We start from the raw sequence: 25000 nt of genomic DNA on the forward strand, positions 1-25000 counted from the left end.
CTGTGCACACACACACACACACACACACACACACACACACACACACACGCAAACACACAAAACACGCACGCAACATAGCACACTCTCCACACTTCATTGCTGATGTGATTCACTACTCCAGATAATTGGCAATCTTACTACAGCCTAGTGTGGTGTGTGTGGGAATAATCGCTCATTTCCGCCTCAACACGCACACACTAAGCTGTGAAATCCCCCCCCAAAAAAAACACCCCGTCCCCGTTTTCAGCCATAGCCCCTCCACGTGTCACTGACCACACACACACACACACACACACATTTGCCTATGCATACACAACCTTCTCATTCTAAAACAAGCAGAGAGCCTCCACGCCAGTTCACCGCTCACTGAGATAAGTGTTCAGCCATTGAGCTGTGTCTGTAGATAAAGAGCTTCCATGGTGGGTTGTGAAACAGAGAGGAGCTCGTTCTTTATTCCGTCCTGTTCTTCCCAGACCTTGTTTAATTTTAACAATTTTTTTTCTTCTCTCGAAATCCAAGGTCTACATGAGTTGTCTCATCCTTCACATGCTCTGGTCCTTCACCAACTAGCCTCATGTGCTGAAATATGTGTGTGTTGTGCTCCATGGCAGGTGGCGTGCATGCAGCTGATAAATGCGCTGGTGACGTCTCCGGACGAGCTGGACTTCAGGCTGCACCTGCGGAATGAGTTCATGCGCTGCGGCCTTAAGGAGGTGTTGCCGGTAAGCTCTCCGTTCCCACTCACAGGCCCCCATTGAGCCTCAGCTCTCAGCCTCGGAGTTGGCCACCTGGGTGCGTATTCAAATGAGACCTCCACTTGAGTGAAGTGTCGGAAAATGGCACAGGGAATAATTAATGACTATTGCATGAGAGGTTAATCGATACCCGCTGCTGAGAATAGAGTGGTATTCAGTCCGTCATGGTGTCAAGGCTGTATCTCTGTCTTTCTTTCTCTCTCTCTCTTTCTATCTCTCTCTCTCTCACTCTCTCGTTTCCTCTCTTTGTTTTAACTCTGACTTGCCCTTCTTCTATGCTCTGTTGACTTGTGTGGGCTGGTGGTGAATTAAACCGATGCAAATAGAGCCCAGCCCAAACAACTCTGACCGCAGCTACTGGAAGTGACACCCATTGAGAGAGATGGGCTGACGAAGGTGCAGACAGAGACTCCGCTATCTGCCCACTGTCTTCTCTATTCTTCCAGCGAGCACTCAGCTTCAGGTCCCTCTGTCTTCTCTCTCTCTCTGCTGGGCAACGAGAGAGAAGAACGAGAAATGGGTTTGATGCTGAACTTCCATATGCAGCTGAGATCAGGGAGAAATCGAAATGACACTACGCCATCTACTTATTTATGACCCTCTCTTTCTGTGCCTATGTTTGTCATTACATTTCTCTCTCTCTCTCTCTCTCTCTCCCTCCTCCTCCCTCCCTTTCCCTCCTTCTGCAGCATCTGAGTACATTGAGGAATGAGGCTCTGGACATCCAGCTGAAGGTCTTTGAGGAACATAAAGAGGAGGACATGATTGAGTTCTCCCACCGCCTCGAGGACATCAAAAGCGAACTGGAATATCCTTTTAACTGCTCCCCATGGGGGCTTGCGTAGATACACACATACGCACGCGCGTGCACACACACACACACACACACACACACACACACACACACACACACACACACACACACACACACACACACACACACACACACACACACACACACACAAACAAACGTGCACACGCATGCACATATGCATATTTTTTGCTTAATGCATGGGCACAGCATGAGTTGTCCAGCCAGAGCTTCAAAAGCCCTAGCTACACTAATTTCAGTACTCAACCACACACACACACACACACACTTTCTTCATGCACACACTTCCACTGACAGGCTCCCACCCCAAGCTTTTTAATCTCGAGCAATGAAGTGTCACTCATTCAAAGCGAGTATTACACTGTTAATGCATCGCCAGTGCATGCAAGTGTTTGATGTATTTTATTGTATCCTGTTTAATTTCTGCCATCATTTATTCTGATTCATGGGTGCACTCTTAGAGGCTGTGCTTTAAAGACCCCCACTGTGGCCTGACAAATCGGGTCGTACTCGGTATGTGTGGGTGTGCATGTAATATATAAATGTGCAATGTTAAAAGCACATTTGTTTTTAACAAAATGCATCATTAACGGAGTAAGGGTCAGTTGTGGTCTCACTATAGAACTAGTTTTGGTTTCTTAATGTGTGCATTTTCTTCGTTTTGCATGTGTAAATGGCAGTGTGTGTTGATGCAATATCTTATTCCTTTATGAATCCTTGTTTATTCACCTACATTAATTTATTTAGCTGATACTTGTATCCAGTCACTTGCATTATTGCAGGTGTGATGATTTTCTTGTGTCTGTGTTTTCTCTCTGGGAATTGAACCTATGGCCTTGCTGTGCCATTTCAATCTCAGAGACACACACACACACACACACGCGTGTGTGTGTGTGTGTGTGTGTGTGTGTGTGTGTGTGTGCGCGCGCTTGTTTTCCGTGCTGTTCCTTAACTCTCCTCACTGATGTGGGGGACGTGTATAACATCGTGCTGAGCGTGGTGCGGGAGACAGCTGCCGAGGGCCACTTCCTCTCCATCCTGCAGCACCTCATGCTCGTCAGGAACGACTACTTCGTCAGGTAACCTCTGCCCCCGCCACCTGCGCTCATCGCCAAAACACCACCATTAACCCGCACACATCCTGTTTACATACTCCTGCATACATCGATGGCATGTCAAACAAACTATACATGCTGATGCAACCCAGGACAAAGAAAACAAACAAACCTGAGTCAGTACCAGACCTGGTCCTGTTTGTCTTAAGATATACACACGTAAATACCAACTCATGTCTGTGCGTCACGTTGCAATCAGGAGGCTCCTGCTACTGCCATTAAGCAGATGCAGTGTCTTCTAGGCAGTGTAAGACTGAGGTTGTTAGTATATGTGCATAACACACACTGCCACCACTTAGGATTCCATATTTTACCTTTTACCGCAGTTCTTCTGACATTTCACCCTGCTGACGCAGTTTCTGACTGCATCAGAACTACTGCAGAACTGAACACTGCTTATTTTCTGGTTGCCATTAGTGATTTCCCTCTCCGTTATCTGTGTTGAAAGTGCTTTGCCAGATAATGTTGTGGTGCTGCCAAAGAGGTGCTGCTTTTGGTGCGCGACTGCACCAGCGGTGTGCCTCTTTCACGGAGCCATGTGGGGGAAGGAAATCATTTCACTCTTGCTGTCAACTTACACACAGGCTTTGGAACATGCTGATCCTCCTGCCTTTATCAGTGTCATGTGGACTCAGAGGTGTTTTGCATGGATAACCATAATCACACCTACTTTTTCAATCCTGCTTTTACTTTTTCCTAAAACCATATCAGAATTTACATAAAAGCATACAGCAGAACTGCACCCAGTTTTTTTTGCCAGTGCTGTTTTGTGTGTGTGTGTGTGTGTGTGTGTGTGTGTGTGTGTGTGTGTGTGTGTGTGTGTGTGTGTGTGTGTGTGTGTGTGTTTACATTTGGAAACTCATTACACAGTGCTCTTACCGTACTGCTGAGGAGCCTCGTTTTTGTGCGACTGCACAATCCGTGTTCATTTCTCAGGCAATGATTTTGGGAAAGGCAAATAATTGAGCTCCTTGTTACGAGGTTGCCTCGCTCCTACACCAGCTCCTAGGAGAAAATACTCGCCTCCTGTATTCCACTGGCGCGGGTGGAACTTTCTAGCAATCACGCGGCGCCTCCCTCACCGGCTTTTTTTTATCCTGATTGGCGTGTTTTTTTTAGCCAGGCGAGCCATATGCTTCTCCCCATCCTGCCTTCATCTCTCTCTAATTAGCCTGTGTGTGGACAACTCCGGTGCCGAAGGTTATAACAGTGACACGTTTGTTTGTGCTTGGCTGTGTGGCTCGGGCAGGCGTTATTTTATTTTTTATATATATATATATATATATATATATATATATATATATATATTTCCCTCCCTCTGTCGTGTGTCTGTGTGTGGATGAGGAGGTGACGCAGGATGGGCGCCTCTCTATCGGGCTAAACATAGATGCCATCTGTTGAGTGGCTCTGCCTTCTGGCCCGCTCTTCTACTCCTGGTCCAGTGACACCTCCGAAACACGCTCTTTACACCTTGCTCCAGAAATAAGTCGAAAATGAACGCTAGAAACTAATGCCTTTCCTGAATACACACTTTGAGTTGTCATCGCACTGCATATCCATTCTTTTTATATATAAATATATACAAATAAGTTTAGTTTATCGAGTATCTTTTTTATTTTCTGTTCATTTTCGGCTGAGGCGCCGTTCCTCTTCTGCGCCAGTCAGGGCCTCCTTTATGGTTCTGTCTCCACACATGTGCAAGGAGGAGAACAGCTGGGAGAGCAAACCCTCTCCTGATAGACCTGATAGACACCATGTTCCACCTCCTACCCAGCAGCCTCGTTACCTCCGTTTTCCACCTTCCACAGAAACCCTCCAGCATCTCTGTCCCTTTCCCTTTTATGTGCGAATGACAAAGAGATCGCTATGGCCATCGCTATGGCCATCGCTATGGCCATCGCTATGGCCATCACTATGGCCATCACTATGGCCAACATGCCTCGAGACATCTGTCAGTCACTCTAAAACAGCCAGGCCAGGTCTCCAGCCAGCCACCAGACGGAACGAACGAACGAGAGAGAGAGAGAGAGAGAGAGAGAGAGAGAGAGAGAGAGAGAGAGAGAGAGAGAGAGAGAGAGAGAGAGAGAGAGAGAGAGAGAGAGAGAGAGAGAGAGAGAGAGAGAGAGAGAGAGAGAGAGAGAGAGAGAGAGAGAGAGAGAGAGAGAGAGAGAGAGAGACAGATTGAAAGATTGCGGGACGGTGTTTATGGCTACTCCAAAGGCTCTCAGTGAGTGGTGTAGCAACATATATATGATGTAACGAGGGGTGGAGAAAGTCAAAGAGACAAAAAGGGTAGAAGGAATGAGTGAGTGAGTGAGACAGAGAGTGAGAATGTGAGTCCCGATAGACACGGTCTAGAGCGAGGGCGGTGGAGAATGAGGGAGGCCATAGCCCATTTACTGCAAATCACATTACAGCTTTTCAGTGGTTATGTGGAGTGTGTTTATGTTAACCCCCCAAACCCATGCCGAGAAACAAGCTGTTGAGCAATCTGCCCTCTGATGCGGAGAGAGAGAGAGGGATGGAGGGGGAGTCGCTGGGAGAGAGAGAGAGAAACAGAGAAAGCAGGAGATGGCTGGATCAGTAGTGGGAAAATGAGGGGGTGTTGGCCTGGTGGGTTGGCGTACACAGAGGGATTTAACACCGTCATTTTAGCCACTAACAGAGTAACAGCAGGTCACGCTCCCCGGGAAAAGTGTTGACCTATCATTGCGAACAGTTCCCCAGCCAGGCACTCCTACACTCACACACACACACACACACACACACACACACACACACACACACACACACACACACACACTCACACTCACACTCACACACACCTACCTTCTTACATTCAAAAGCTGTGGGACTTCAAATGATTTCTACCTCCATTTGAAGTCTACCTATTTATAATCACTCAGCTGCACACACACACACACACACACACACACACACACACACACACTTCTATGAGGCTCTGCACCGCCAGTGTCCATCTGTGGTTTACCCTGCCTTTAATCTGTTTTATTCCAAAATCCCACCCTACACACAAATGCACACCTGCACACGTTCATCATGTGTGTGGGCATAAACACACGCACACATACACACACACACACACACACCCTCTCACACAAGTCCGCCTCTCGGACGCTTTAATGTGTCCAATTACGGGGAGGCAGGTGGCAGTGGAAAGGTTGAAGAGACCTTGATTTTAGATAAGATTTTAACAAGGGCCGCCATCGCTCGCGGCGCCAGCGCCCACTCCATGGCGCTCAGCCTAAAATCAATAAAGAGCCGCGGCCCACTTAATCTCAGACACAGGGACATCGAGCCACTCCGCTCCCGTCCTACCGATCCACTTGGCCAGGGAAAAGAGGCCAGGGGCAGGGGCAGGGGCAAGAGGGGGGCGGGGGAAAGGGGAGAAGACAGCGGATAAAGAAGCGAAGAAAGGAGAGGGTTAAAAGAGACGGTGACACAGACGAGTGAAAGGGCAGGAGGCACCGAGGCAAATAAGGCAGAGCGTCGGGGCGAGCAGGTTCATTATCCAGTCCAGTGACCGCGCAACACTGCATCTCTTACATGACTTCTAACAGTCAGGTGGTACACTGCGTGTGAATGTGTGTGTGTCTGGACTTACATTGTGTAAGATACTTATGTGTGTGCGCACACACACACACACACACACACACACACACACACACACACACGCGCGCGCGCACATGCTTACCACAAACAGATGAGAAACAGGCTGCGAGAGAGAGAGGCAAGCAGGTCCATTATCCAGTCCACTGACTGCTCCACATGCATTCCCCTTAGCCATGGTGCCATGCGTGTCTCCATGCATTTCACAGTGCACACATGGTGGGGGAAGCCCACGCGGTGAGACTTTGTACATGTGGCCAGTGATTTATCTTTGGGACATAACATAAAAGCCGTGGGGTCAGCTTATCCATGCACACTTTCTCACACTTAATTCAAGGCCAAGCCAGGCTGCTGATGCGGAGCGACACTTGAACATTTCCTCTTCTGTTATAGAGTCTGATACATCACCCTTTCACCCTTGCTTCTCACCATCAGAAAATAAAGAACAAAAGACACATTTTGACACGCTCTGATATTTTTGAAAATTTAAGCAAGAGGTATGCACATCATATATATATTTTTGTGTAAACTCACTATCAAATAGACATATTCTAAAAATCTTATTTTATTATTATTTTTTTTTTACTTGCACTGCTGGCACATGTGCTTAAACTCACACTGAACCAGAGTGATGAACTGGTTTGGCGATTCTGGTTTGGTGGAGGTGATTCTCTCTGGTCTTTAATAGCATCAAAGCTCTTAATATAGGCCATTTGGCAAATCCCCTCCACTGTCCACAATGGTGATGGCACAGGATGTGACTAGCCTGACAAAGCCATGGCTGATGGATGAAAGCCAGCACAGGCATGATCAAGGACGCCTCAAACAGGTTGATGGACCAGGCTGCCCCTCTCATCATAATGTGTCCAGGAGTGCCCATTCTCTGCCCCCTTGGTGTCCTAGGAGAATTGGGGGCTATACTCGAGCCTTTTGAGCATTTTTGGTCTTTGATTAATCTCAAGGATGTCTCTCAATGAATCCCACTATTCATGTGTCATGATTATCACGTGCAAATCGAAAGGGAGTTGTTTTGATGTTTGATGATTTTTTTGGGGGTGATTCTGATTGGATCTATTGAAGTCTGAAGCTCTGATTATCATTTCAGTGATGATTGTCTTTGCCATTCCACGTGTTTCTTTGTCCCTTTCTCAGGCCTCAGTACTTTAAGATCATAGACGAGTGTGTGTCGCAGATTGTTCTGCATCGCAGTGGCACAGATCCGGACTTCACTTACCGCAAACGTCTCGATGTGGACTTCAACCACCTGATAGGTGTGTGTGTGTGTGACAGTGTATCCTAGTGTGTATGCATGTGGATAAGGTATATGTATTGGTGTCAAATATGTGCCACTCATCTGCCCTACTCGACCCCCCCAGATGTATGTGTGGATAAAGCTCGGGCTGATGAGTTTGAGCAGAGGGCGTCTGAACTGGCACAGAAGGCAAGTACTGCTCTTTTTTCTATCCCCCCCCCCCCCCCCTCTCCTTTCTCGTCCTCTCCTTTTGTTTATGTGTCCTCTGTGTACAGGGCCTCCGTCCTAATGAAGAGGCAAGCCTTTGAAGGCTGCTCCAGAATGCACCATTTAGCCCTCCTTAATTAAAGACGGATTACTAGAAATCGTTAAAACAGTCGTTGGTAATTAACAAAATTTCTGAGATTAAAAAGAGGGGGCCGCATTGATTTTTTGGTAATTGAGGACCAGAAAATGAAGGCGACCAAGAATGCTTGATTTATCTGACACTGAAAACCACAGGCCTTTGAGTGAGTTTGCCAACACAGAAAGACACACACACACACACACACACACACACACACACACACACCAGCGCCTCCACAGTACGCATCCACAGAGGACGGGTCATTTTAGTATTGCAGATTGACAAACAAATGACATCTAGCCTTAGCTCTCCTCAGTACGCTCATGTCCATCAGTGTCTGAAGGACAGCCATTCTGTTAAATTGAATACAGAAACACACCCTCACAAGGAGGATGCAGTTAAGAATGAGTGTACACAAAACACACACACACACACACACAAACACACACACACACACACACACACAGGGCGCTGAGTGTGTGTGTCTGCTTGAGTGTGATTAGTGTTTAACCAGGTTTCCCTCTGACAAAGTGTAAAGACCACATGTAAAGACAAACAAATAAAAAGGTCTTCTTCATACATTGAAAAACAAAATTATGTACGTATCAAGGTCTCACAAGCCATTTATCTGTGTGTGTGTGTGTGTGTGTTATTTGGAGGGGACAGTGGTGAGCGTTTCACAGAGTGATTGGATTTCACCACTCTCCTGTAATACCCTCTGGGTGTTGTGTTTCCAAAGCCATCCACTCTATTTATTTTTATTTCACTTGGGTGAAGCAGCTTTGTCCTGTGTGCAGACTGCCTTCACCTTAACTCACTCCACTCCGTCTCTCCCACACTCTTCCCCTTGCTCGCTCTCTCTCTCTCTCTCTCTCTCTCTCTCTCTCTCTCTCTCTCTCTCTCTCTCTCAGCTTGAGACTGCGGCATAAATATATCCGCAGACCACCTGCAGGTTTAATCAGCTTCCATCAAAGAGTTTGCACTGGTCTCCTATCTCCAAGCCAGTAAATGAAAAAGCCTTATAAACACACACACACACACACACACACACACACACACACACACACACACACAGAGATACACACAGGAAGGGCCTCCCACCTCCACTCAGAGAGCTCTTCAGAGCGAGTTGTGTGGCCACATTCATCTCTTTCGCTCAGCGTATTGTGTAAAGTCAGGCAGTCATTTTTCATTGGCTCTTAAATGGCAGTACAAATAAACAGGAGAAAGCATCACTTCTATCCGCAGCCTTTTCTCTGTGTGTGTGTGTGTCTGTGTCTGTGCATGCTCTGTAATGCTCAGATGTCTGCTACAGTTGGATGCAGATACTCCTTTTTAACGGACCACATGGACTACGTCGTTTCCTGTTTGAAAGAGTTGGCTGTATGCACCGTCGATGTTTCTGCTGCAGTGCTGCTACTGCCAGCCCTATCTTTCTGCGTTGCCTTTAATAATGGCCGCCAATACACAATCGGTTCAGCATCATCCATTGTTGATGAGTGGTCTGAAAAGTGAAGACCAGAAAGCTGCCCAGCTGCAACCAGAAATCAGTTGCGTTGTATTGCCCTTGTTCAGAGCGAGGGCGAGAGAGAGAGAGAGAGAGAGAGAGATTGCACAACGGGAAACTACTAACTAGCTGCCACTTTCACTTGCATGCAATTGCTAAAACGGTTAAAAATGATAATTTTATATTTCTGTCATGTTTGTGACATATAGCCCACACATCAAAACTGTGTTGAAAGGTGACAGTTTATGTAATGTGTGTAAACACTTTCCTCACGCTTACCTCACGCGTGAAAAACAGTGTTCATAAAGCAGTGGATGCGGCTGCATTAATTGGGCGAAACCCAGTCAGTAGATGTGGTTGCATTACCCAACGCTTCTCAGCCTCCTAGCAAACCTGCGGTAACAACACTGCAGCGTGAATTTCAGCACAAATGGGTCACGGTAAAGCGAGCACGTAGTCGAAATAAATCGATGTCCGTGGCCCATCCCCATTTCTAATCGGAAATCGCAAAGTTCTATTTTGTGTCAGTGTTTACTCTTGCCAAGCAAATGTCAGACGTCAAGTAGTATGTTCCCGTCCCATACCCAGTATCAGTGGTGATGAGATGGATAGAAGATTATCATCACTCAATTACTGGCTATTAGAATGGTGTTCATGTATTACATAGGTATACAAACGGTATCTTTACCCAGAACATCTAAGCAAACTACTGCACATCACACTGATGTGCCGAAGGTATCGCACAGGAAAATCTGATGAAGATAAAAAGTTTATCTGTACCAAGCCCGACCAATACAAACGGTCAAGGCTACACTTGTAAATGAGTTCATAACAGACAATCAAATTCAGATACTTATTGTAATTGCATGGCACAAAACATGGCAGAAACCTAGACAAATACCTAGCCTTGAATGAGCCTACCCCTTCAAGTCATGTTAACGGCCACATGCCCCGCAGCACAGGATGTTGAGGTGGAGTAGCAACAATTTTTCATGCCATCCTAGATATTCCCCAAGACCTGAATTTAAATGTAAATTATTTGAAGTTCTCGAACTTAATCTTACACACCCAAACTTGAAAACCCCTTGGCCCCTACACGGAATTTTTATTCAAGTTCTTTTCCTACCCACCCTGCTTATGAACACCCCCACAGCCTGGTGTACCAGAATCTACTACACACCCACTGACCTGAACTCACTTCCCTGACCCCCTCATCATCCACATGCCTATTAGACCCTATCCCTACAAGACTACTGAGACGATGAATGGACTGTCGCTGTCTATCATTTCGCCACGAATAGACAGGCTGTGTGGACTTCACCATGCCCAGATATTACTCCGACAGGTCTCCCCTCTCTCCACACACACACACGCACGGACACACGCGCACACACACGTACGCACACACGCGCACACACAGGCACAGGCACATCAGTGGGCCGCGGATTACTTTCTAGTCAGAATGGTGGTCCCTGGGACAAAACCAGTTGAAAACCCCTGCTGTAGATCATCATATTTTGCTACAGAGATTTGAACATCATGTTGGTATGAAAGGCTGTGCCCTGTCCCTGGTTTCAGTTTGTTCATGTCCTCTTCCTTCCTCTTGCGTATGTACTGTATGCCCCTTAATGTGTATTTCTTTATTCCCCCTTAACGCTTAAGAAATGATCAATGTTTTATACATGTTTCCAGTGAATCAGGTTTGAATAATCTTTGTTTAATGTTTGTGCAGACTCTCACGTGTGTGTGTGTGTGTGTGTGTGTATCGGTGTTTGTGTATTGCTGCAGTTTGATGAGGAGTTCATTGGGCGTCAGGAAGCTGAGGCCCAGCTTCTGAAGAGAGATGAGAGGATCACAGAGCTGGAAGCCGAAGTGCAGGCCTACAGGTCTCAGGTAACACACACACACACACACACACACACACACACCATACATTACTGACCCCCCCCCCCCCCCCCCCCCCCGCAGTCTGTCCACTACATCCATCTCTCTCTTTTTATCTCTCAGTCTGTCCATTCCAAAAAATGATTGTCTTTTCATCCTTTTCTGTATTTCTCCCTATCTGTCTCACTCTCTATCGAACATACAAATGCACATAAACCCAGCGTTTCACCTTATCACTTACATGAAGATTTTCATTATGATAACACTATCTAAAGCTCGACTCAAATACAGTCGATTGATGGATTCATTCTACCCTGGCCCGTACCTAAGTGCATAAGAATCGGACCCCCCCTGCCCACAGCTACACACCCACATACAGTACATCCTCTCACCCACCCTATGCTTCAGACTTTCCCTAAAAACGCTTTAAAACTTTAAACTCTAAAGCCCCTCGCCACGTATCCTCCACCTATCTACCCACGTAGGCATCTGTTCATTCTTTCATCATGTATAGCACATTTCACTGTCGCAGGCTCATACCCGTGTGTACAACCACGCCGCTGCTGAAAGACATCCTAGGGGAATAAATCAAATTAATAAACGTGTTAAATAATTGTGATTATGATTTTTGCCATAATCCAGCAGCCCTAGCCTTGAGTAGCCTAGTGGTATGCATACTATTTCTTTCTGTGTGTGTGTGTGTGTGTGTGTGTGTGTGGTGTGTGCCAGAGACAGAGCTGTGTTTTTAAGTAAAAGGCTGAAATTTTGCCAGAATGTTGCATGTATCTGAGTTACCTGTAGGGGTTAACTGGAGCATTATTCATTGTGGAGGGGATTATTGTGAACATGGCAAGTTATGTCTTTTAAATGCATGAAGTGTTTTACAACCTTGACTGTAATTAGCCAGGGAGCAGATACACAGTGCCAGCCCTCTGCCTCCCGCTCTCATCTCCGGCCTACAAAGGAAGTTGTTTTTAAAGCAATTTATTTAGCTGCGTGTTCTCTCTCTCTTTCTCTCTTTTTTTCTCTCTTTTTTTCTCTCTTGTCCCTCTCCCTCTCTCTCTCCCCCCCTCTCTATCATGCTCACACTCTTTCTCTCTCGCTCTCTTTCCCCCTCCGCTTTCCCTCCCTTTCTCTCTCTCTCTCTCTCTCTCTCTCTCTCTCTCGCTCTCTGCCCTAGCTGATAACTTTTCAGTTGATAATTTTTCAATTTGCGCGAGTAAACACAGTGGGAGTGGGTCCTTGAGCTGCTGCGAGGCTGGGATTACCCCTCCTGCATTAAACAGGGTGCTTCTCCAGACCACCAGGCTCACTCGCCACTTTTTAAAGCCAATATTTACACACTTCCCCCGTGCCTTTCGTATTTAGATCTTTTTAATGAGAAAACTCCTTGCCTGTGGTCTGTGCCCGGGCCAGACCAAACAGTAGCTCATGCGAGGCCATGTCAGGGGTCGAGGGAAGTCCTTGTGGAGGGAGAGATGGAGCGAGAGAGGATGGATGAAAGGTCTTTATGGTTAGTTGGGTTGGTGTGGACAGGTTGTGTCGTGTGTGTATCGTGTGTGTGAGAGTTTGAGTTTGATCCAGTTTGCCAGTTTGTGTGCTGCTCCCTGCTGTCAGCTCCTCACTGGAGACACAGCAGCATATCACAGGAAGGCCATCCAGACACCCCTCTCCCCACCACCACGGTTTGACTGTCACTCTCACTCTCTCTCACACTCTACCTCTGACTTTCTTTCTTTTCCTTTCCTTCCACTTTCTTTCCCTTTTCTCTTTCTCAAAATCACTCTCTTCCTCGCTCATCCTTTCTTTCCCTGTTATTATCTTTCCCTTTCTCTCTATCCCTTTCTCTCCTTCCCATCTCTCTTCTCACCACTTTCTTCATTCTCTCTCCCTCTCTGTATCCCTTTCTCCCTCTTTCTATCCCCTCCCCCCATCTCTCTCTCTCTCTCTCTCTCTCTCTCCAGGAGGAGACTGTGACTCCCTACCACTGGTTGACCTTTCCTCCTTCCTTTCCCTCAGCTTTTTTAATACAGAGCTGTTTTCCAGATCAATAAACCATTTGCCGTGTACCACACAATTTTGTAGCATTTAGTTGCCCTGGTTACTGCGTAAGATTTCTCCATATCTTTGAGGGGTATAAATTGGAGCGTAGTCTTGTTTGATCACTGGAGTCATGGCAATGAGCACTACCTGTCTGGATATCAGTGCCTGATACACACACACACACACACACACACACACACACACCGATCACAGAGTGTAGAAGTGAAGGCCGGAGCTCTGCTCTTTACCCAGCCTATCAGCACGAAGACAACCAGAGTAGAAGTGGACTCTTCCTGTTGCCCTTGGTTACTGTCAATCACAGTTTCCTTGCTTGGAAGGCAGCCTTGAGATTAGGACAGAAATAAAAGCAACAGTATGCTCATTCCATTTTCTCTGGAGTGAGTGTGCACAACCAGATATATATATATACACACACACACACACACACACACACTCACACACACACACTCACACACACTCACACACACTCACACACACTCACACACACTCACACACACTCACGCACCCATGTCTCCGTGTTAGTCAGGGTCTGTAAAACAGCCTGCTCTTTTCTTTGTTTTACTCCTTCCATTCAATCACAACCCTTTAGATTGACATGACAAATAGGACATCAACTGAAGTGTGTTTGATCAATGGCTTTTTGGCCAGCTGCAGACTGCATCAATACAGCAATCAATCTGTAAATAATGACCGTCCAATGGGTGAAGTGACACTTTGGACCATGGGCAGTCAAACTGATCCATGTCTTCTGGGGCTGGAAGCTCTCTCTCTCTCCCTCTTGTGCTCATACGCTTGTCTCCTTTTTTTTGCCACTTTCGCATTCTCCCTCTCTCCCTCTCTCTCTCTCTCTTCTTCTCTTGCTTTCTTTCTCTCTCTCTCTCGAACACTTTCTCCAATGCACCCCCTACTTTCTGAATCTCTCTTTCTCATTCTCATTTCCCCCCATTAAAAAAAAAAGTCAGTTGAACATCTTAAATTACCTTTCTTCCCAGTATTTCTGTCCTAGCTCTGAAACTATACTGTGGGTGTGTCCCCTACTCTGAGAACACATTGCATGTGTTCTATGCCGCTGCTGATGCTTGTAATGCCAGCAGACAACAGCAGGGGGTCAGCCCTTGGCACGCTACACAGCTTCTCTGCTGCCTGATTAAGCCAGCATCTACCGCAGTGTAAAGACACTACACTGCGGAGAAAGTATAGAAAGTCTTTAGTGTTTGAAGAAAAGCGGCCATAATGTATGCATAGTGCTGGACGTGTGTGTGTGTGTGTGTGTGTGTGTGTGTGTGTGTGTGTGTGTGTGTGTGTGTGTGTGTGTGTGTGTGTGTGTGTGTGTGTGTTGAGTTTGAGCGAGTTCGTGTCGGGCAGTGGTTGTTTCTGATAATCCTTTCAGATTATGGTTGAGATGTGATTATAATGCAGATGGGATGTATTATTGATGAAGTGCCATCCTGTTCGGCTGCATTACAATAGCTTATTAACCCCCCACCAACCCTAAGCTGCTGCAGTTACACCCACAGCGCGCTCACACAGAGGGCTGATTACATTGTGTTCACGTTTTATTCTAGTCCATCAGACCACTGTTATATTAACCATAACCTCAAAATAAACTCTCCTCCTGCCTTTCACTCGCTTTCTCTTTCTACTTTCATCTCTTCCTGTCACTCCATCCCTCCGTTTCATGTTCTCATTTTTTCCCTACATTTCTCCTCCCTTTGCAGTTTGGAGCAGTTGCCGTCACCTTACCCAGTGCGATCTCCTCTACCTCAATGGCACCTCCTCCTCCCCCGCCTCCTCCTCCTGGTCCCGGAGGAGTCGGGGCACCACCCCCTCCCCCGCCACCACCTCTGCCGTGCGGGATGCCCGGGATGATGCCCCCTCCCTGCGGGATGCCCCCGCCGCCGCCCCCCGGCGGACTCCTGTCGTCCCCCACGCACCACCAGCTGCCTTTCGGCCTGCGGGCCAAGAAGGAGTTCAAGCCTGAGACCTCCATGAAACGCCTCAACTGGTCCAAGGTGAGTTTGGGGGAAAAGAACAGAACCTGTGAGATTTACAGAGAGCGTAAATGATGGTGAAGAGAGAGTGAGTCAGACTGAAGAGTGTGTGTGTACAAGAGAGAGGGAGTCAGACTGAAGAGTGTGTGTGTACAAGAGAGAGTGAGTCAGACTGAAGAGTGCGTGTGTACAAGAGAGAGTGAGTCAGACTGAAGAGTGCGTGTGTACAAGAGAGAGGGAGTCAGACTGAAGAGTGCGTGTGTACAAGAGAGAGGGAGTCAGACTGAAGAGTGCGTGTGTACAAGAGAGAGGGAGTCAGACTGAAGAGTGCGTGTGTACAAGAGAGAGTACGCTGAAGAGTACGAAGAGTACGCTGAATGAGAGGCTGGGAGTGAATCTATAGGAGCAGCAGAGTGAGCGAAGACAAAGGCTCTCTTTCTTCACATAGTCAGTGATCTTTTGGAAAGTGGCTTGATTTGTGTAGTTTAGTTTCCAGAAATGTGGTTTGATTTTTAACTTCTTTCACTCCTGCCAGTGTTTATATGTGTGTGTGCGGACGAGTGTGAACATAAACGCACTGTGTGTGTGTGTTTTGTTTCCTGCCTGTACATCTGCGTCTTACAAAGACAAAGTCCACACACACACACACACACACACACACACACACACACACACACACACACACACACACACACACACACACACACACACACACACACACACAGATGTTGTCTGTCAGAAGTGCTTCCATGCTGCAGCAGCTGCTGATGCTCTGCCGGCGGGCATTGAAAAGCCGCGCTGCCGCTACGGAGGATCAGAGCGCGGCAGTCCGACGGCCCCGGCCACCCGGCTCCAGATGTTGGCTCTTGTCTTCTTTGGAGTGGTATTAGTCCAGATCAGTTATTAATATTTCATCTCCCTCCCCACGCGGCCGCGCCATGCAGATGTTGGGGAGATGCGGAGCATATGCTTGGGCTCCTCTGAAACCTGTTGGTGATTAGTTTTTTTAAGGGGACGTGGAGACGCACCATTGTGTTGATGCGCAATAACGCGTACACACACACAGATGGATGAGCTCACACACACACACACACACACACACACACACACACACACACACACACACACACACACACACACACACACACACAGATGGATGAGCACACACACACAGTCACTTGCAGATGTAGTGGGCATAGCTTTGCAATATTTATGCATCCAGGCCCAAAACTTTTATCTCTCATTAGTGAAGGCCTCAAAGTTTATAATGACCTCCCAGATTGCTCATCAACACAACATTTCCCTGCTCTCACATGTGGTTCGCATTCATACTGCCAAAGCCAGACGTCTAAATGGATACACGCTGCCAGCTCTGTCACCTTTTGGATTTCCTAAGTTGTTGAAGTTTTGAATGCGATAAGACTTTGCATAAGAAGAATACCCATAGCACAATGAAATATGAATAGGAAAGCTTCTGACAATCAATATGGAGGCTGCATGACAAAGAAGGCTCTCTGTCTACGGAAAAATATTTTTTTTTCTCTCCATCAGAATTGGAATTTTGTTTATTTGATAGGAGCTTGGCTGTGCTTGACTAACCTTGCGTGCCTAAAACAGGCGGCCACGGGCATTGGCAAGATGCTTGCTGTGTGGACGGGGGTACCTGTGAGCACTCGGGCATTATTCAAGGTCCACCGAGGAAAGAGGATCCGTTTCCTGTTGTAAATGAGACCAGGGCCTTGAAAGCATTTGGATAAACACACAAATATACACACACACACACACACACACACACACACACACACACACACACACACACACACACCCTTGAGGTCCGTCACACAGATACCTTCGGCCTTTTTGTTATGTATCAACATACTGGTCTCTTTAACCAACTCTAATGCATCCATCTCATTCGTGCCCTTTTTCAACTCTGTGCGTGAGAGAGGAAGAGAGAGTGAGAGTGAGCAGGCAATGGCCAGCACATAATTGCTTTTCTTAATGCATGCACTTCACATCCTGTCTCATTATATTAGTTTATGCTTTTTTTCACTCTCATTCTCCTCTCTCTCTCTCGCTCTCTCTCGCTCTCTCTCTCTCTCTCTCTTTCTTTCTCTTTCTCTCTACACTGGGGGTTATTGGTAAATGATGATGAAGTGCTTTATGTTTTATTTATGCCCTGTTTAGATGGAGGCTGTGTTATTTAAATTGATGGCTGTGTGTGTTGTGGAGGTTAGTGTTGTATGTGTGTGTGTGTGCGTAGAGTAGAGCTGTGTGTGTTGTGGAGGTTAGAGTGTTGTATGTGTGTGTGTGTGTGCGTGGAGTAGAGCTGTATGTGTGTGTGTGTGTGTGCGTGGAGTAGAGCTGTGTGTGTTGTGGAGGTTAGAGTGTTGTATGTGTGTGTGTGTGCGTAGAGTAGAGCTGTGTGTGTCTGGAGCTGCTGCACTGATCAGACATGACTGAGAGGGCATCTACGCTTCCATGTACACGAGAGCCATCATGATGCACATAAGACACATCATGTCTCGTTATATTCCTTGCAGTAGCATTTTAGATGTTCTCTCAAAGAGACATTTTCAATTTAGATTTTTTTCCCCTCCAATCGTCATGTTTATTTCTGTGAATTGCACTTCCACTGGTTTCCCTAGCAACTTTTGCAGCAGGTATGCCATCAGAGGTCCTCGGTGTGTGTGTGTGGTGTGTGTGTGTGTGTGTGTTGAACACACTTGTGGACTTTGTGTTTGTCTTCATTCATCGCGTACCCTCTGTCACCCCTAGATCCGGCCGCAGGAGATGTCAGAGAGCTGCTTCTGGATTGTGGCCAACGAGGGGCGCTACGAGAACCCTGACCTGCTCACCAGACTGGCCAACACCTTCAGCTCCAACCGACCTGGTGAGTCCTTAGCTGTCTGTTTGTACGTCTGTCTGCCTCTCTGTCTGTCTGCGTGCGTGTGTGTGCGCGCGCATTTGTATTTTGTTCATGGTCTTTTTTGTCTGCGGATTTTGTTCATGGTCTTTTTTGTCTGCGGACCTCTCTGAGACGCATGCAAATGGATTTGTGTTCACTAATCAGGTTTCACCACTGGCGAGTCCCTGAACGATAACGAGGTCATTAGCTGACCTCCCAAGGTGTGTGTGTGTGTGTGTGTGAGAAACAGCATTGGCAATGAGATCCCGGTCCAGACCCGCTGTATGCAGATTCTGATTGGCCAACCCCGTCATACAGCACACTAACACAGGACGCCTGCATACAAACATGAGCTGATGGGCTTTGGCATGTTGATGGGGTTGGCATGTTGACGGGGTTGGCACAGCCTGCCTCACCAGACATGCCAGGCTTGTGGCATGCTGTCATGAAAGAAGGCCACTCGTAGAGACTGACCGACAACTCAATAAAGACTTAATGAAGGATTTGAACACATTATTGACAGTGAGGAATGCAAAATCCTCTTAGGCAAGCTTTAGTTGCCTTAGGGCTAGAGTTAGTATTAAGATAATTGTGTTTTGATAACGTGGTTATGATGTGTCCTGGTGTTGTTTTTGTTACGTGATGGTAAAGGTCAGAGCTGTGTCTGTGATAGTTGACAGGCACTGTAGGGGCACTTAAGGTTTAGTTTGCGACTTGTAATGATTTATTGACTGGCCATAGACATGGGTGCATTGACGGTCTCGAATGGGCTATCCAATTGAAGAGTTCCCAGAGGAGAATGAAATACTTATAATGAAAGACATTGAGAGTTGTGTGTTTCCTTCGAAAGGAAAATCCCAGAGGGGTGCTGAAGGCGAAAGGCGGCAGGGTGGGGCCTGTCTTCCCAGCCCATTAAGCAAGAGACATTAGCAAACACCTCACACAAGCTGTGGGCTCCACCCAGTCTAAGCAGGAGGAGACTGACAGAGCCAAGGGGAGCACAAAGGAGAGCCATGGTGGGGAATACTGGAACTGTTTTTATCTGAAGACACAGGAACTCTGAATCATGGCCCTGGTGCTTTAGTTCGGGCGTGTGTACGCGTTCGTGTTCGTGTTCGCGTTCGTGTTCGTGTTCGTGTTCGTGTGTGTGTGTGTGTGTGTGTGTGTGTGTGTGTGTGTATTCGTGTGCTTGTGCGTGTTAGTCGTTGTAGCTGATGTTGTGCAGATGAATCATTGAAGAGCTATTAGTGTTCCAGAAATGAGTGGGGGCTCAGTGGGAGGTGTGTGTGTGTGTGTGTGTGTGTGTGTGTGTGTGTGTGTGTGTGTGTGTGTGTGTGTGTGTGTGTGTGTGTGTGTGTGTGTGTGTGTGTGTGTGTGTGTTATAACTCCCCTCTGATAATCCCTCTCCTCTCGTTTGCTTGTCTTCATGTCGCTGTGTGCCGCCTCCCCCGAACGTCAATTATTCATCCGCCATTTGTCTACCTGTCACAACCTGATGCCACTTGAGGCCGCCACACACACACACACACACACACACACTCTCTCTCTCCCTCCCTCACTCTCTCTCTCCCTCACTCTCTCTCTCCCTCCCTCCCTCTCTCTCTCTATCTCTCTCTCACCCTCCCTCACTCTTTCTCCGTCTCCCTCACTCTCACTCTCACACAGACTCGCATAGACACACACACACACACTCGCAAATCATTAGACGTGTGAACACGCCGAAGAACACGGACGGGTACATGGGCTTTAGGAAAGCACAAATCAGTTCAGTTCACACACTGACGCACACACTCTCTTTTCAGCAAGCTGGTCCAGTAGCTGCTGCTTAATAATGGACATGATTTAAAAAGGCTCTGAGTGAACCTCCATACCCCGCTGCTGCCTCTGAACCAGAATACGCTTCTTCTTCTCCTCTGTTAATTACTGTGTGTTTAATCCTGCTCAGCGCACCTGATGCCTGTTACCTGTGCTATTATCATCCATCTTTAATGCACACAGTCATGACTCATGAGCACGGCTGATGCATAATTAAGTGCCGGTACAAAGATGGAGCTTTTTGTGAGCTGCATCTTTGTGTGTGTGTGTGTGTGTGTGCGTGTGTGTGTGTGTGTGTGTGTGTGTGTGTGTGTGTGTGTGTGTGTGTGTGTGTGTGTCTGGGCCTGGGCCTCTGTGCTTGTGCATACTTGGCTGCATTTGTGTATCTGTGTGTGTGTGTGTGTGTGTGTGTGTGTGTGTGTGTGTGTGTGTGTGTGTGTGTGAGGGAGGCTCTTATTCTCCCAGTTGCCCCAGTGCCCAGAGTTCTCAGCACCTCCATTACAGCTCACAGAGCCTCAGTGCTCTTTAACATGAGAATGGCATCCAGCCTGCTTTGGCAGGTTTTTCAGCTGAAAGGTGATCTGATGTGTGTTGCTCTGCTTCATTGTATAAATGAATTCCTGGCTAACAGTCAGATGAGCGCATCTTCCTGAAAGGTGTGCCCGCTCACCCACAGAAGCCCCTTGCGCTGGGACTTTATCGGCTTGTGTTGTCTGATAAGACATCGTCTGGTTTTGTCTGATGATAATGGCGATGTAAAAATGAAACAGAAGGGCATTGAGCTGAATCCACAATTTCCCCCCGGTGGCAGGCAGGCAGGGAGCAGACAGATCTTCTCCTCTGCCCTGTGTTTGGCAATCACTCTTTGTGTGTGTGTGTGTGTGTGTGTGTGTGTGTGTGTGTCTGTGTCTGTGTGTGTGTCTGTGTGCTCCCTGCTCCCTGCTCACCAAGGTGTCGTAACGCAAACCTTGCTCGGCTATTAAAAGTAGAGATCTGTCCAGAGACCAGGGGCCTGGGCTGCCCAGCCTGCCCAGATAAGCTAAAGGCAGCAGCCTGGGCTAATTACCCCGATAGAAGGAGTAGACAATGACAGCTCACCCCCGGGAGGAGGGCTCATCACCAAGGACCGTGGATGTAAAAGCAGGGAAACGTGTATGCGTCTAAGCAATATGAACAATGTAATTGGCTCTAAGAAGACCATCTGGTGCACTTTAGAAACACATCAGCTTCATAGTGGTGTGCAAAGAGGTTGGAGGGGATTTGGAAAAGGATGTGTTGTCTGTGTGAGGCACCTGTGTGAAGCAAGGGTTGGAGTCTGTCTCACACAGATGCCGAAGCTTCCGGGGAGTTGTTGTGTGCCGTGTCGCAGCCAGCTGTTTTAGGCTGCAGGCAGAATTGGTTTGTGTCTCCGTGTGGTTGTGCGTGTGTGTTTGTGTTGTTTTTGAGTGTGGTACACACACACACACACACACGCGCTGCTTGCAGGAGTTGTTTTTGTATGTGTAGGTATGAGACACTAAGGTGCTATGGCCTTAGGGAGTTGGTTTTGTGTTGAGCTGTTGATGAGTGGGACACACAGATGTTGTAGCCTGCAGGTGTACAAGTGTGTGTGTGTGTGTGAGACGCAGGTGGTGTGACCTCTGGGAGTTGGAAACATCTGCAGGAGCCAAGCTCTTCTCCTCCCCCAGATGCCAGTGTGCCAGGAGGAGGGAACCTGTGTTTGTGTGTGTGTGTGTGTGTGTGTGTGTGTGTGTGTGTGTGTGTGTGTGTGTGTGTGTGTCTGTGCCTCTCTCTGTGTGTGTGTGTGTGTGTGTGTGTGTGTGTGTGTGTGTCTGTGCCTCTGTCTCTGTGTGTGTGTGTGTGTGTGTGTGTGTGTGTGTGTCTATGTCTCTCTGTGTGTATGTCTCTGTGTGTGTGTGTGTCTGTGTCTGTGTGTCTGTCTCTGTCTCTCTGTGTGTGTGTCTGTGCCTGTGCCTGTGCCTCTGTGTGTGTGTCTGTGCCTCTCTCTGTGTGTGTGTGTGTGTGTGTGTGTGTGTGTGTGTGTGTGTGTGTGTGTGTCTATGTCTCTCTGTGTGTATGTCTCTGTCTCTGTGTGTGTCTGTGTCTGTGTGTCTGTCTCTGTCTCTCTGTGTCTGTGCCTGTGCCTCTGTGTGTGTGTCTGTGTCTCTGTGTGTGTCTGTGTGTGTGTCTGTGCCTGTGTCTGTGTCTCTGTGTCTGTGTCTGTGTCTCTGTGTGTGTGTCTGTGTCTCTGTGTGTGTCTGTGTGTGTGTCTGTGCCTGTGTCTGTGTCTCTGTGTCTGTGTCTGTGTGTGTGTCTGTGTCTCTGTGTTTGTCTCTGTTAGGGCTGTCAACGAATATTCTAAATTCGAATATATATTCGAATAGTTGTTAAAAATAGAATTTCGAATGTAAAAATTAATATTCGAATTAAAAAAAAAAAAAAAAAAACAGCGCCAGCACTGTCTGCTTTGCGGGTGGGCGCGCGCCTGAGGTCAGGGACAGGTCACAGGAGTTGCACTGTCTGGCACAGCCTCACTGCTGACAGTTGACTTGGTGGAAGATGGCAGAAAGTGCAGAACCCTGCTTGACCGCAGCAGAGAAAGTGATTGTAACCCCCAAAAATCTAAAGAGTGATGTCTGGAAATATTTCGGATTTTGGGCAGTTGATGGTAAACTTGTTGAGCCTACAGATAAATTAGTGTGTAAGCTATGTAAGCTAGCGTTAGCTTACCATTCAACAACTAGCAACTTGAGGCTACATCTTCAAAATGTGCACCCAAGTGAATATGGCATAATATGTGGAACTTCAGCGAAACAGCCATGTCTGGATACATATTTTGCGCCGTCCGTCACAAGTTTGTTGTCTGCGGCACGACAGGAGGCCTGCACGCAAAAATTGATTTCGTTCATATGCAAGGACATGAGTCCGATCAGTGTGGTGGATGGGATAGGCTTCAGGGAGTTCTGTGAAGCACTGGAACCGAGGTACCGTATCCCTTGTTGTCGTTCATTTAAACCGCTATGCGCAGAGAGCGCGACGGTGCGGCAGAGGGAGAGAGACAGAGAGAGAAAGAAAGAGTGCGTGTGTGCGAGCACGCAAGCTCTGCGTTCTTGGCCATTAGTTAATTTACTTATTTTTGTGTCGGTAATATGTTGTTAAATATGTTTAAACTTAAATAAATAACCTAGACAAGTAGTTATGTCTCGTTGTATTAATTTCCTGTTATTGACGTGGCTAATGCGCAACCAGAAATTTGAATATGTTCGAATATATGTGTTTTTTTAAAGCGAATATTCGAACGTCATTTTTGAGCAATTTTGACAGCCCTAGTCTCTGTGTGTGTGTGTCTGTGTCTCTGTGTGTGTCTGTTCTGTGTATAAATGTGTGTGTGTCAGTGAGAGAAGGTGAGAAAACATACACTCCTGTTTCTCCTCCCATTTATCATCTCTCAGCAGCTCCTCCACATGTATACCATGTCAGTTTGACCCCCCCCCACACACACACACACACACACACACACACACACACACACACACACAGCACACTCACACACAGCACACCTATTGAATAAGTCAACGTGTTTACCTGTCACATGGCATGTCAGAATCAAATCACTCTTGACTCTGCTCTTGACATGATTGCTGATTTTCCCTTAAATAAGTAAACAGTGACATCCCCTGAAGCAACGTGCAATTTAAAAAGTGAACTGTGAGTGCTTGTTACTGCCAGGGTTCTGTCTGGTTATTTCTCAGCAACGGGCCTTTGAATCAGGTGTCGTCTTTGTACATTCTGTTCATATGCTCACACACTGACACAGTAACAGTAACAATAACACACACACACTCATGCAAACACTGCACTCCCTCAGCTCACGCTCATTACACATCAGTTAAGAGTCACACACACACGCATACAAAATACATAAAGTGTTGTGTACATACAGTAGATACAAAGAACTTTTACTGGGAACTAATTCACCAACTCATACAAACACATCTCTGCACACACACACACACACACACACACACGCACACGCAAAGGCCTGCTCTGAAACGTGAAATCTGTAACCCTTTTGAATGCAGGTGGCCTTGCTCATCTGAGAGGCTTTGGATTTTGGCATCCGTGTGTGTGTGTGTATGTGAGCACTGTCTGTGTGTTCGGGGTTATCCTAAGCCCTCCCAGTGGCATTGTGCTGGGGGTGTAAAAGCTCTCGCTGAGCCAGCAGTGAGAGTGGGTGTGTGTGTGTGTCTGTGTGTGTTTGTGTACACACGCGTGTGTGTCTGAACACGTGTGTGCGTACATTGACGGATCAACATCGTCAAGGCTCACTGTGTGGATATAGGGCAACCTACACACTTGCACACACACAGTGACACTGAAACTCTGTCTTTCAGTCAGTTTCCACACCTGCGCACTCTCATTTTCACACAAAACTACATATATAACGAATTACGCAAGACAGTCAGCATAGTCTCCCCCAAACAACTGAATAGAACCACTCCTTTACTTTTCCTTCCCTTAATCCATCCACCTGCCCTCTCTCTCTCTCTCTCTCTCTCTCCTTGTTTAGTCTATCCTTCTTCCCTTTCGCTATCTCCTTTGAATTGTCCTTCTGTCTTTTTCCTGTGTTTGTAAAGTCAAGGAGCAGCTGTTGCCTTCACATGCAGGTGGCTGTTGACTACTGCTGTGACAGAACAGCAAGTGTGTGTGTGTGTGTGTGTGTGTCAGTGTGTGTGTGTGTGTGCGCGTGCCTGCGGGTGTGTGTTCTGGATTTGGCAATTTATAGGATATCCTAATTACCTCAGGTGCACATTCGCGCACACACACACACACACACACACACACACAAACTAGTTAACATCAAACTAGTAGAACGGTGTAAAATGTTTCTGTCATAAAAA

General features: G+C 47.1%; 1 protein-coding gene across 5 annotated transcripts in view; it reads left to right on the forward strand.

The window, feature by feature from the left end:
- The window catches only part of LOC105911673 (protein diaphanous homolog 3), a 250044-nt gene that overhangs the window by 102440 nt on the left and 122604 nt on the right, over positions 1-25000 (forward strand). For all 5 annotated transcript variants that reach the window (XM_031558192.2, XM_042702906.1, XM_031558194.2 and 2 more), the window contains 8 exons: positions 612-722; positions 1445-1563; positions 2550-2666; positions 7485-7603; positions 7709-7773; positions 11226-11330; positions 15104-15397; positions 18155-18269. In XM_031558192.2, coding sequence (XP_031414052.1) covers positions 612-722; positions 1445-1563; positions 2550-2666; positions 7485-7603; positions 7709-7773; positions 11226-11330; positions 15104-15397; positions 18155-18269 — 1045 coding nt within the window. The remainder of the gene's footprint in view (positions 1-611; positions 723-1444; positions 1564-2549; positions 2667-7484; positions 7604-7708; positions 7774-11225; positions 11331-15103; positions 15398-18154; positions 18270-25000) is intronic.

The sequence above is a fragment of the Clupea harengus genome, chromosome 21 (genome assembly GCF_900700415.2).
Source record: "Clupea harengus chromosome 21, Ch_v2.0.2, whole genome shotgun sequence".
Lineage (NCBI taxonomy): Eukaryota > Metazoa > Chordata > Actinopteri > Clupeiformes > Clupeidae > Clupea > Clupea harengus.